This window comes from Etheostoma spectabile, chromosome 1 (genome assembly GCF_008692095.1).
Source record: "Etheostoma spectabile isolate EspeVRDwgs_2016 chromosome 1, UIUC_Espe_1.0, whole genome shotgun sequence".
Classification (NCBI taxonomy): Eukaryota; Metazoa; Chordata; class Actinopteri; order Perciformes; family Percidae; genus Etheostoma; species Etheostoma spectabile.
This window is the reverse complement of record NC_045733.1, coordinates 19,194,868-19,204,833: the sequence shown is the minus strand read 5'-3', so window position 1 is coordinate 19,204,833 and position 9,966 is coordinate 19,194,868. Positions and strand designations below refer to the sequence as shown.

The 9,966-nt window shown below is 41.7% G+C and overlaps 1 protein-coding gene across 18 annotated transcripts in view; it reads right to left on the bottom strand.

Annotated features, from left to right (window-relative positions):
- Positions 1-2,866: 2,866 nt before the first annotated feature.
- The window catches only part of neo1a (neogenin 1a), a 174,687-nt gene continuing 167,587 nt past the window's right edge, over positions 2,867-9,966 (bottom strand). For 4 of the 18 annotated variants that reach the window (XM_032523269.1, XM_032523327.1, XM_032523345.1 and 1 more), the window contains exons 21-29: positions 9,469-9,501; positions 9,155-9,214; positions 8,748-8,886; positions 8,304-8,548; positions 7,625-7,717; positions 7,056-7,226; positions 6,200-6,487; positions 5,074-5,210; positions 2,867-4,509 (exon numbers count right to left, since the gene is read on the bottom strand). In XM_032523269.1, coding sequence (XP_032379160.1) covers positions 4,357-4,509; positions 5,074-5,210; positions 6,200-6,487; positions 7,056-7,226; positions 7,625-7,717; positions 8,304-8,548; positions 8,748-8,886; positions 9,155-9,214; positions 9,469-9,501 — 1,319 coding nt within the window. In that variant the 3' untranslated portion in view covers positions 2,867-4,356. Of the gene's footprint in view, positions 4,652-5,073; positions 5,211-6,199; positions 6,488-7,055; positions 7,227-7,624; positions 7,718-8,303; positions 8,549-8,747; positions 8,887-9,154; positions 9,215-9,468; positions 9,502-9,966 lie in introns of all 18 variants that reach the window. The other 14 variants (XM_032523336.1, XM_032523395.1, XM_032523402.1 and 11 more) reach the window with 12 other exon arrangements.

The following is a 9,966-nucleotide window of genomic DNA, read 5'->3' as shown; positions in this document are numbered from 1 at the left end:
GGAAAAGTGACAGTGTTGCTTTAATGGGTTCATTATTTCGATTTCATAGCTGGTAAAAGTGGAGCTACTTTCAACCAGTTAATTTACTGCTGGGTAGGCTACCTTAGAGGGATAGTTTGAATGTTTTTGAAAGGGTGTTGTATGAGGTATTAACTACAGTCAATGTTGTACCCCACGCTTCCAGTTTGGAGAAGCAGGCAAGAGTCCCAGCACTTTTCTTCTTGTATTTTTTTTTTTTCCATAAACCTATATTGTATGTTGAATATTTTCACTTTACCTTGCCGTCAGACAGCCCTTTCCTTTGGCACTATTTTCTAAACTGTAGAACGTCTGTATTCCTATGCAGAAGCGCAGATCTGTGCGGGCAACTGTAGAACATCGCAGATAAGATGTTTAGGTTTGACTTTCAACGGTTTGAAGAAACGGTTGAAGAAACAACAAATACAATAAAATTAAAATACTGTCTCCATCCACAGCAGTACATTGCTCCGCTTCTGTGTCGGTACTGCTGCCTGCTTCTCCAAACTGGGGGCGTGCCGACCGCCATCTACCGTAGCTAATACACTGAGTGTGGATAAGTACCTCATACAACCCTACTTCAAAATACCCAAACTAACCCTTAAATCCATAATAACACATCAAAGTGTAAACATATTTGATGTGTTTTTATGCTTTATATTTTGCATTATTATCTGAATCCGAAAAGTAACTAGTAACTAAAGTAATCAAACGTAGTGGAGTAAAAAGTAACAAATTGTAAGTATAAATTAGCATGTGGTGGAAATACTCAAGTACCTTAAAATTGAACTCAAGTACAGTCTTTGTAAATGTACTTAGATACATTATGTAGTTACAACTACATAACTCAGTCACACACACACACACACACACACACACACACACACACACACACACACACACACACACACACACACACACACACACACACACACACACACACACACACACACACACACACACACACACACACTCTATGGTCCTACCAGACTCTGGTACATTTCATGTGCATAGAGTCTGGCCACTCTCCATTGACAAGGGGTAACTTCCTTGAGGGCGGGTACTCTGTTGAAGTTGGACTATTGGATGACCACTCTGGATCTGCCATAACCAATTGCTAACATTTGGTTGTAATGTCGGCTTAGCATTGCTAACGTTAGCCTTAGCCAACTCCTTCATCCCTAACTGAGCGAGCTGGAAAATCAAACTCGTCCCGAACCCCGTGGGGAGCAGGGCCACAACATCATGGCCACCTACAAAACTCAGCAGATGGTTCTTGCTCGGGCTTTAACTTCTGGATCGTTGCCACAACGGACTGAATGGCTTCGCTCGCATCTTTCTCCGCCGCCATTAGTACGGAACTCACCGAAGGTTACTGAACCTCAACGTCATTGTTGGCAGCCACTCCCTCTCTTTGCTGAGTGGACCGCCATTTGCCCGGAGAAAACCCGCGAATACTTTATATCGCAAACCCAGACGGAGTCAAGGTTGTCACTCCCCGATGTAAGTCGAGTGCACATGTGAGTCACGCGTATGCTCAGAACTGTAATATTGAAATAAACTTTTGTCATTACAAACAATAACAGAAGATGGAAATCATTTCAAAAATCTTTTAGCTATCTATGATTGTTTGATTGCTAACGTTAGCTCAAAACGCCATTCAAGTGACAGCCTGTGTTGTGTTTGACTGCTAACTTGTAGCCAGCAGTGAACAAACTTGTTATGTGGGTCCATTTTTACTGTATTGACATAACAGAAGTCTCTCGTTAGCATCTTGTAGGCTACTTGTCTCAAAGCGATGCATGCACGACTCACGTACGCACTCAACTCACATCGGGTAGTGACACACGTTTGAAGTTGTAGCGGTCTGCTGTTAGCCTCCATCAGGAAGCTAACATTAGTTTAGCTAACAGATCATTCAGCTAACCGCTAGCTTCTCTTAATCATAGACCGTTAATATTAATAAAAATAATATAATAAATAATATAATAAATAATATATGATCTATGCTCTTAATACATCCATGGACGGAGTACTGAAGGAAAATGAAAATTGAGTGGAAGAAGTAAGAGGGTGGAGCCAGGCTACCACCACTGCACTTCTATGGTTAATACCGGATGGGCATCCTGATCCCGTTTGATTAAAAAAAATAAAAATAAAAAAAGGACGAGCAGAAACATTTACTTTGTTAGTATTCATAATAGTTTGTATACACAATGTATAGGAGCACCAATAAAAAAACATATTTTTTTCCAAACATTTTTTAAAAAGCCACAGATTTTTTTCTACAGAAAGCAAAGAAAGCTCTGTACATGAACAAGCAACAACAGAATTCCTCATCTCGAGCTGCAAAGTAACCAACTCAGCTGCTCAAATTCATATCATCTCTGAAGCAAAAAAACAACAACAAAACATAAAAAAACAAGACCAGCTGCCTGCTGCTTACCTAGGACACTACGTTACACAAACAGCTTTTGATATTTAAAACACAAGATATGTAAGAAATGTAATTTTCAAAAGTTGTGAAAAAGTGCAATACAGGTTCAACTGTTTACAACTCAATAGTTTTTCCCAAATAAAGTCCGGTCCTTTTTCTCCCCCTTTGTTTTCAGTCATGTTTTCCCCAAAACTTGTTCCTTGTTTGTATCCATAGTTAAAATCTCGTACAGTTATATTGACATTCATGACGATGTACATTAATGAGAAACATGGTATTCACAAAAGTAGAGCAAATTACTGACAAATTTCTTTGGGTAAGAGGCTAATGAAAAACTAGTTTCTTAGATGAACTTTTTCTTTTTTTTTTCTTTTTTTTTTTTACATCGGATTTGTGTATTGAACAAGCTTCTTTTTTTTCTTCATACAAAAACTACCATGTAAAAAAAAAAATCTGGGAGTCCTATTCAAAAGGCCAACATATTTGAATCTTTGTAAAGGAACCAGGGCATTTGATGAAGTACAGCTGGGAAGAAAAACTGCAAACACACACCGCTGTGGGAAAATGCACACGTGGTTCAGCAGTACGGACGTCTGAAACCAAATATTGGTTTTTGGATTCGATCGAACTTCTCGTATAAAAGATAACTCGTCTTTTGCAGGTGATTGATTGATCGATTGATTGACTGACTGGGTGCCATGTGAGGTTGTCTTATGTTTTTTTTATTTTTATTTTTAGAAGGGGTGGGGTCAGCGCCCAGAGTCCTAGGTACCCCTCACCTGTAAGGAGACGCTGTCATACCCCACAGAAGTACATAGAAACTGCCATGGCAGGGCGTGACAGCACACCCCCGAGCGACACCCGCGTAGAGGTGACACGCCTCGACTGTCCAACATCCAAACACATTGGTAAGGCTTTTAAAACGGAGCTCCCACAACAAACAAAGGACTGAAAAAGAAGATGTTTAATGTACAAAGGGGGCAACACAATGCCAAAGAACAATGTACTCTAAAACACATCAGGCTTCTCTCCCCTTTTGATATGAAAACTTAGCTTCAGGACTAACTTGTAATTCCACTTTCATCTCAAATAAAAATAATGAAACAACGGGAAACAAAAGAATGAGGCAGTTTAAAAAAACAAAAAAAAACATCATATGTACATGTTTATAAGGATATGCGTGTAGAAAAATAATACAATAACATAGAAAATAATAAAAAGTAATGGAACAATATATGACACAAGGGGATAAACTACAAAAAATGACCACGTTTCTGAATAATGTTGGCTTGTAAAAGGGGGGGGGCTGATATCCAATGTTCACTTCACTGAAACGGCCCAATAGATATACAAAATGCACAAAGAAAACACTAATCAAACAAACACTGTGTGTAGACTGCGCTGCATGAGCACCAACATCAAAACCAGCATATTTTTGGACTTTCTCCTTTTGACTTGACATTGAATCAACCATTGTCTCATCTTGAGCGAACATTCACCACAAAAAAACCTACCGCACGTATTTTTTGCTGAGGAAAAAAATTTCACAATCTTCCGGTTAAAAGCGACCAATGTTTAAAAGTTCATTGTCTCTGAGAATAATTCTTCATTAAAAGATGAAGCGCGTCACTTTTTCTTCCTTCTCATGGCAATCTCCTTCCTGAGACTGAGCAAGGTAAGCCGAAAAAAGTTCCTAAGTTCCAGTCTGGAGTTTGTTTGTTTTTCTCTACAAGGGGACGTGAGAGTTTTCTTGGGCACAAGAAGCCATTTTGTGTCCACCAGCCTTTTGGCTCCCAAGGTTCATGTTTGGGCGTGTTTGTTTGACTTGAGACGGTGTGAAATTCCATGTGTACGTGTGAGAGAAAGTGTGTGTGTGTAGGTATGTGTGTGTGTGTGCATGCTCATGGCGCTGTGGTGATGGCGTTCAGGTCCTTCATGAGGCCCTCGAGGTGGGCCATCTCCTCGGTCAGCTCGTCGGGCTCGTAGCTCTGAGGGAGAGGAACAGGGTTACTGCGGGGGGCGGGGGAGGGGCAGGGGGCGAGGGAAGCAAGCACCTGGAGGGAGGAAGGGAGGGAGGGAGGGAGGGAGGAAGGAAGGAGAAGAGAGGAAAGGAGAGGAGGAGAGGGTCAGTCTTTCACAGAGGATAGGGGGCGTTGTATGGGTGGGGTGAGGTGAGCTGGGGGATGGTCAATGGTACTGAAGCGTCATAATCAATAAAAACAGAAAAGAGGCCGCAGATGAAAGCAAAACATCCAGTGAATCAATCAATCAAATGGGAGATTAAATGGTAACAATAAAATCATTCCAGTTATGGGTTGGGTTAAGATCAGATGTTAGAAGTTAAATAAATGGATCAAAAGGCAGCCAACAACGCCACAAAAAAAGGGTGAGATTGAAGTTGGAAAGAATAAAAAGAGAGAAAGAACAAACAGAAAATGTTGTTAAAACCAATGTCCAGTGGAAAGTAACTGTATAACCCAGTGCTCAAAGGAAACGTGGATTTTGAAGGAATGTGTGATTGGTATCGTTTTAAAAGACAATATTAAATATTTACCACCGTTAGACTGGGCAAAAAGACTGCATTGCTACAAGCAGCCAGTGTGGGGCGCTATACTCACGCTGTCTACATCTTCCAGCATCTTGCTGGTCTCTGGCACATCCGGGGCGTTGGGCACAGTGACGACCATTGGTGTTCGTGTCCTTCCTAGTGTCCCGATACAGGCTGTTTTAACAACATGGGGGTGAGTAGGAGGCCCTGAATGTGACAAATGCACGCAAATACACAACAGTCAGCGAAGGCAACAAATGCCCCACAAACCGGCTCTCTGCAAGAGTGAACACGTAAACCTTGAGTCACTTTCTTATAAGTGGACTACATGTCAAACGGCCCTGTATTGTGAGGAGCTTGGACTTTTCAAAACAGGTTTGATTTGTTCCCACAAGTTTGATCAAAATCAACAATGCAACAATGAACTGCTACTGACAAGTGTTGTACAGTATGTGTCTTCAAACTCTATTACAGCGTGTTCTTCTCTCTGCGCTATAGAGCTCTTTTGATGTCCAAATATTTTAAAAATACACTAATGAGCCACACTAGTACTCTGGGGGACATTACTATGAAAACACACACTGTATTTTGTTTCGAGTCAATCCCACATACATGGTCCCACTGCAGGAAATACTCACGAGACCACCAAATATACCGCTAGAAATGGTAGTGATAAAAAAAATGTACTTCTGTTTAAGTTACTTGCTCAAACATGTGTGACTTGTTTTTAAAAATTGAATTTGTAAGAACAGTTGGTTTTGGTATTTTGATGCAATATGTGGAGAATATAAATAAATATAAAAAACACAGAATATTCCCAGCCTTGTCCTTAAACTCATGTGAAAAGAAAATGAGGATGAAGTGGAGGAAAAGCTGCTTACAAGAGGCAAGTACTTAGCATTCGTAGAGATGACCAATATCGCCATCTTTACATAACGTTGACATTTGTAATCATAATACTTTGAAGGATAACTTTTTTATTGGCAGAGAAAACTTTACATCAAAATGTCTGAACCAATAGGCGGTTGCAAATTTAAATTTAAAATATTTTAAAATTTTCATCAATTTTACGCAGGTAAAAATACAAATACATATTCATAATCTAATGCAAAGTGTTGGTTTTAATACAAACAATCTGTACCTAATGAATTATTATCACATAATGTGTGTGTGTGTGTGTGTGTGTTTCTGCTCACCGGTCTGAGTGAGCAGGGGAGTGCTGGACAGGGCAGGCGACTCATATGTTGGAGGGGGGGTGGCTGGGATGGCAGGTACGCCAAAGCTCTTGAGTGGGTGGGCGTGGGCATGCGGGTGGGCCGAGCGGTGGGGGGGCAGGTTACTGGAGTAGCTGGGCTCCTCCTCTGTGGTGGTGGAGCCGTGGTAGCTGCCCTCAGGGTCGGCCAGGATCTCCGAGGGGCAGGAGGCCTGGGAAGAGGCGGCGGCTGAAGGGAGGGGCTCTGAACTGGGGGTATTCCTTACCGACTCTGGGGGGTTGGGGGGGGGGGGGGGGGGCGGGGGGGGGACAAGGGGCAGATGGGTTTACAACTTTACATTCACAGGAATCACCAACCGGCTTTATACAGTCTTCATACATATTTATGAACTTACTTATATATTATTGGGAATACTTTCCAAAACTTTCAAATTCTATATGACTGAAAAATTACCCACCATTATTTGATAAAAAAACAATGAATCAATAGTTGCAGCCCAACATTGCAGACATATATTCAAGGAAGTTTTCCTCAGCACCCGAGGTTTCTTCGCACTAAATACTTGTTCTTGGGGTAATTATTGGATTTGTTGGGTCTTTGTAAATTGTAGAGTGTGGTTAATTAGAAATGAAATCCATCTTTTTTGCCAATTGAACAGTTGAGCCCCCCGCTGTTCATGTAGAGAAGAAGAGCGCATATAAAACATTTCAGAAAACAAGGGAGTCAGAGGAAAGGGGTTAGTCACTAAAATGAAATATGAATGTAGCAATATGGCAGCAGCATGTGAATGAATGAGCAAATGGATGGTCAATGAATGAATATGACATCACCGTCTCACCTGTAGAGTCCACCCTGTCTAGATGGGAGATGGGGGTGGCACAGGCGTGCGGGCGCGTGTGCCCGCTGCCCTGGTGGTAGAGGTAGCTGCGTGTTGGCGATGCCAGGCTTCCCATGTGATAATGGTGGTGATGGTTATCAAGGGAATGGATGGGGTGAGCACTAATCACGGCTGTGAATGGACATGGGCACACACACACACACAACACAATGTTTAACAAGCTGTAATCATGACGAATGGTGTGGAAGTGTTGCTGGTGAGATGCATACATGCAGTTTTCTATAATAAAAACACTTGAATATTCTCTCCCCCCCCGTCACTCAGTCAAATGATAGTTTGTATGAAGCGTGACATAGATCGCTTCCCCTGATTAGACAAACAATAGCATGACATATATTTTGGAATTAGTAATTTGTAAAAAAAAAATTATTTGCTGAAATTAACACAATTTTAGGCAAAAACTTTCCAAATCAAATGCTCAATTTGTGGATTATGATTTACTTATTATATAATACACACACACACACACACACACACACACACACACACACACACACACACACACTTACGCTGAGGCGGCTGTGCATCAAAAGGCATCATCATTTTAGGCCTCATCCCTCGTCGGCCTGCTAGTGTAGACATGCTGTCCTCTGATTCATGGCCTAAAAGGTATGGTGGAAACCAGCCAATCAGAAAGAGCTCCTACTCTAGTGTTCTTTTTTTGTTAACGATCCATCTATAGACCTCGGGATCCTTAATCAATTTTACATCATTGGGTTTTGATTGCATTTCTAAATGTCATTGTCACACTCAGCATTCTTTTGCTGTGAACTACTTGTATTGAGAGAATGGGCTGTACTTGCAGAAAGTAGTTGTAGTGGCAGTGTGTGCTTGCTATAGCACTGTGATCATGAAATGGACATCATGTATGAAAAGCATGAAACGTTTTGCATGATAACCACAGCAAAAAACAAACGCAAGTGTTGACTTGTGAAACATAAAAAACATCCCAATCTCTCTCAGACCCATGCAGACATCGCCCTGGAAGTAAACTTAAGGATATTAACACTTTTTTTTAATTTAGTTTTTTTAGTCAAGCTCCCAAAGTGTACTTTCCTGTCTGCCGGCCAAACTCAAGAAGTTTGCCTAGTGTTATTATGCATATCTGTCAGCAAGGGTGAAATTTCACTTTGATCTCTTTCCCATAACATTCAATTTTAAGTCTCCAACCCCTTGGGCAAGACTGACCACGGTAGGAGTTGCGCCGCTGCTGCAGGTGGGGGTTGTTATCCAGGCTGCTATCAGCCGGCGTGATGTCCTGCGAGGTGCGGGGGATGGGCGTTTCTGTCATGACTGGGTTGGGATCTGGCGACTTATCCATGGGTTTAAGTTCCAGTCTCTCATGGTGGATCCAAAGATCAGGTGGCTTCAGGTCTTTGGAGTTCCCCTTGTATTTGTGAGAGCCGTTTGAGGACTTTGAGGCAGCCCGCTTTCTGCAGGAGAGACGACAGAGGTAACGGTGAAAGCCTGACCCTTTTTATAGAAAGAACTACATCAAGAAGGGACACAGGAGGGAGCGCAGTTGTAGATTAGTACACACTGGACGTTGGAAGATGTATTTCAGAAAGAGCATGAGAACTAAGAAACCAAAAAAAAGGCCAACGAAGGTAAAAGTGTGACTGAGCTACTTACTTTTTCTGGTGGGACGTGGTTCGCCGTGTGCACAGGAAGGCCCCCACCACCACTACGATGATGGTGAAGGCTCCCACTGAGATGATGATGACAATGACCAGGATGTGACCTTCACTGTGGCCTCCAACCCCTGATTTACCTCAAGAGAAAAAAAGACCGGATTAATCTAGATAAATACCTCTTTAACAGACACCAACAGAGGAACATGCCACATCTAACTACAGCAAAAATATGGACACAAATTTTCAGATTGCAGATTTTAAAATGCACCATCAAGAAAAAAAAAGGGACTGATTTCCAACTTTCTGGACATAATCAGATCATGATTTCAGTTGCTGTAGTGTCTCACTGACTGACTCATAGCTGAACAGGACTGTTAAAGAAAGCACGTGAGAGGAAAATCTTACCAACAGGCCCAGGTTCGTTTGGGTGTAATGGAGGCCCCGGCTTCGGTGGAACATTTGAGGCTGGATCAAAATGGAAATAAAATATGTTTTACTGAAACTCTCCTTATGACCTCTTCTGCTGTCACGTTATTAATAGTCCTCTGTCAAACATTCATGTGATACATTATAATGTGAAAATGGCTACAAGCACAAACAGATTTCGCCGATCATGCAGCCAAAGTTTTCATCAGCCCAGAAGGTGGTAAACCGGAGAAAGAGAGATACACGGAGTGCAGAGTCGGCAGTGAGAGACAAAGTGTGGAGGGGAAGTTTACCTTGGTCATTAGCCATTTTGTCAGAGGACTCAGCTTAACAGGCCAAAGGAGAGCAGGGAGGGAGAGACAATAAAAAGCAAAAAACAGGTTAGCTGAAAAGAGCAGCGTGGGAGAAAGAATTAAAGCGAGAGATGGGAGTTGTGAGGAGGAAAGAGGTAAAACTAGAAGAATGAGAATCAAACCGCAAGAGTGTCCTACGGACACAGGCAAGCTGACAGTAAAGATTATAAATAGTATCCTACAAACGGTGCAATAAAACACATACTGCTTTAAGTAAAATACTTTACTAAACATCCCATGAGTAAAAATGTCCTTTAAAGAGAATTCCGCCATGTAAAAATTTATTCAGATAAAACCTAAATAAGAAGTTTGCAGCACCACCAAACTGAACCTGAAATGGCTTAAATTTACCCTGGAAAACCAGAGTTTATGCAAGAGCACAATTTGAATTTGCTCAGCGAGTTACTCTGGCATGCTGCTCATTAACTATGCCCTTGT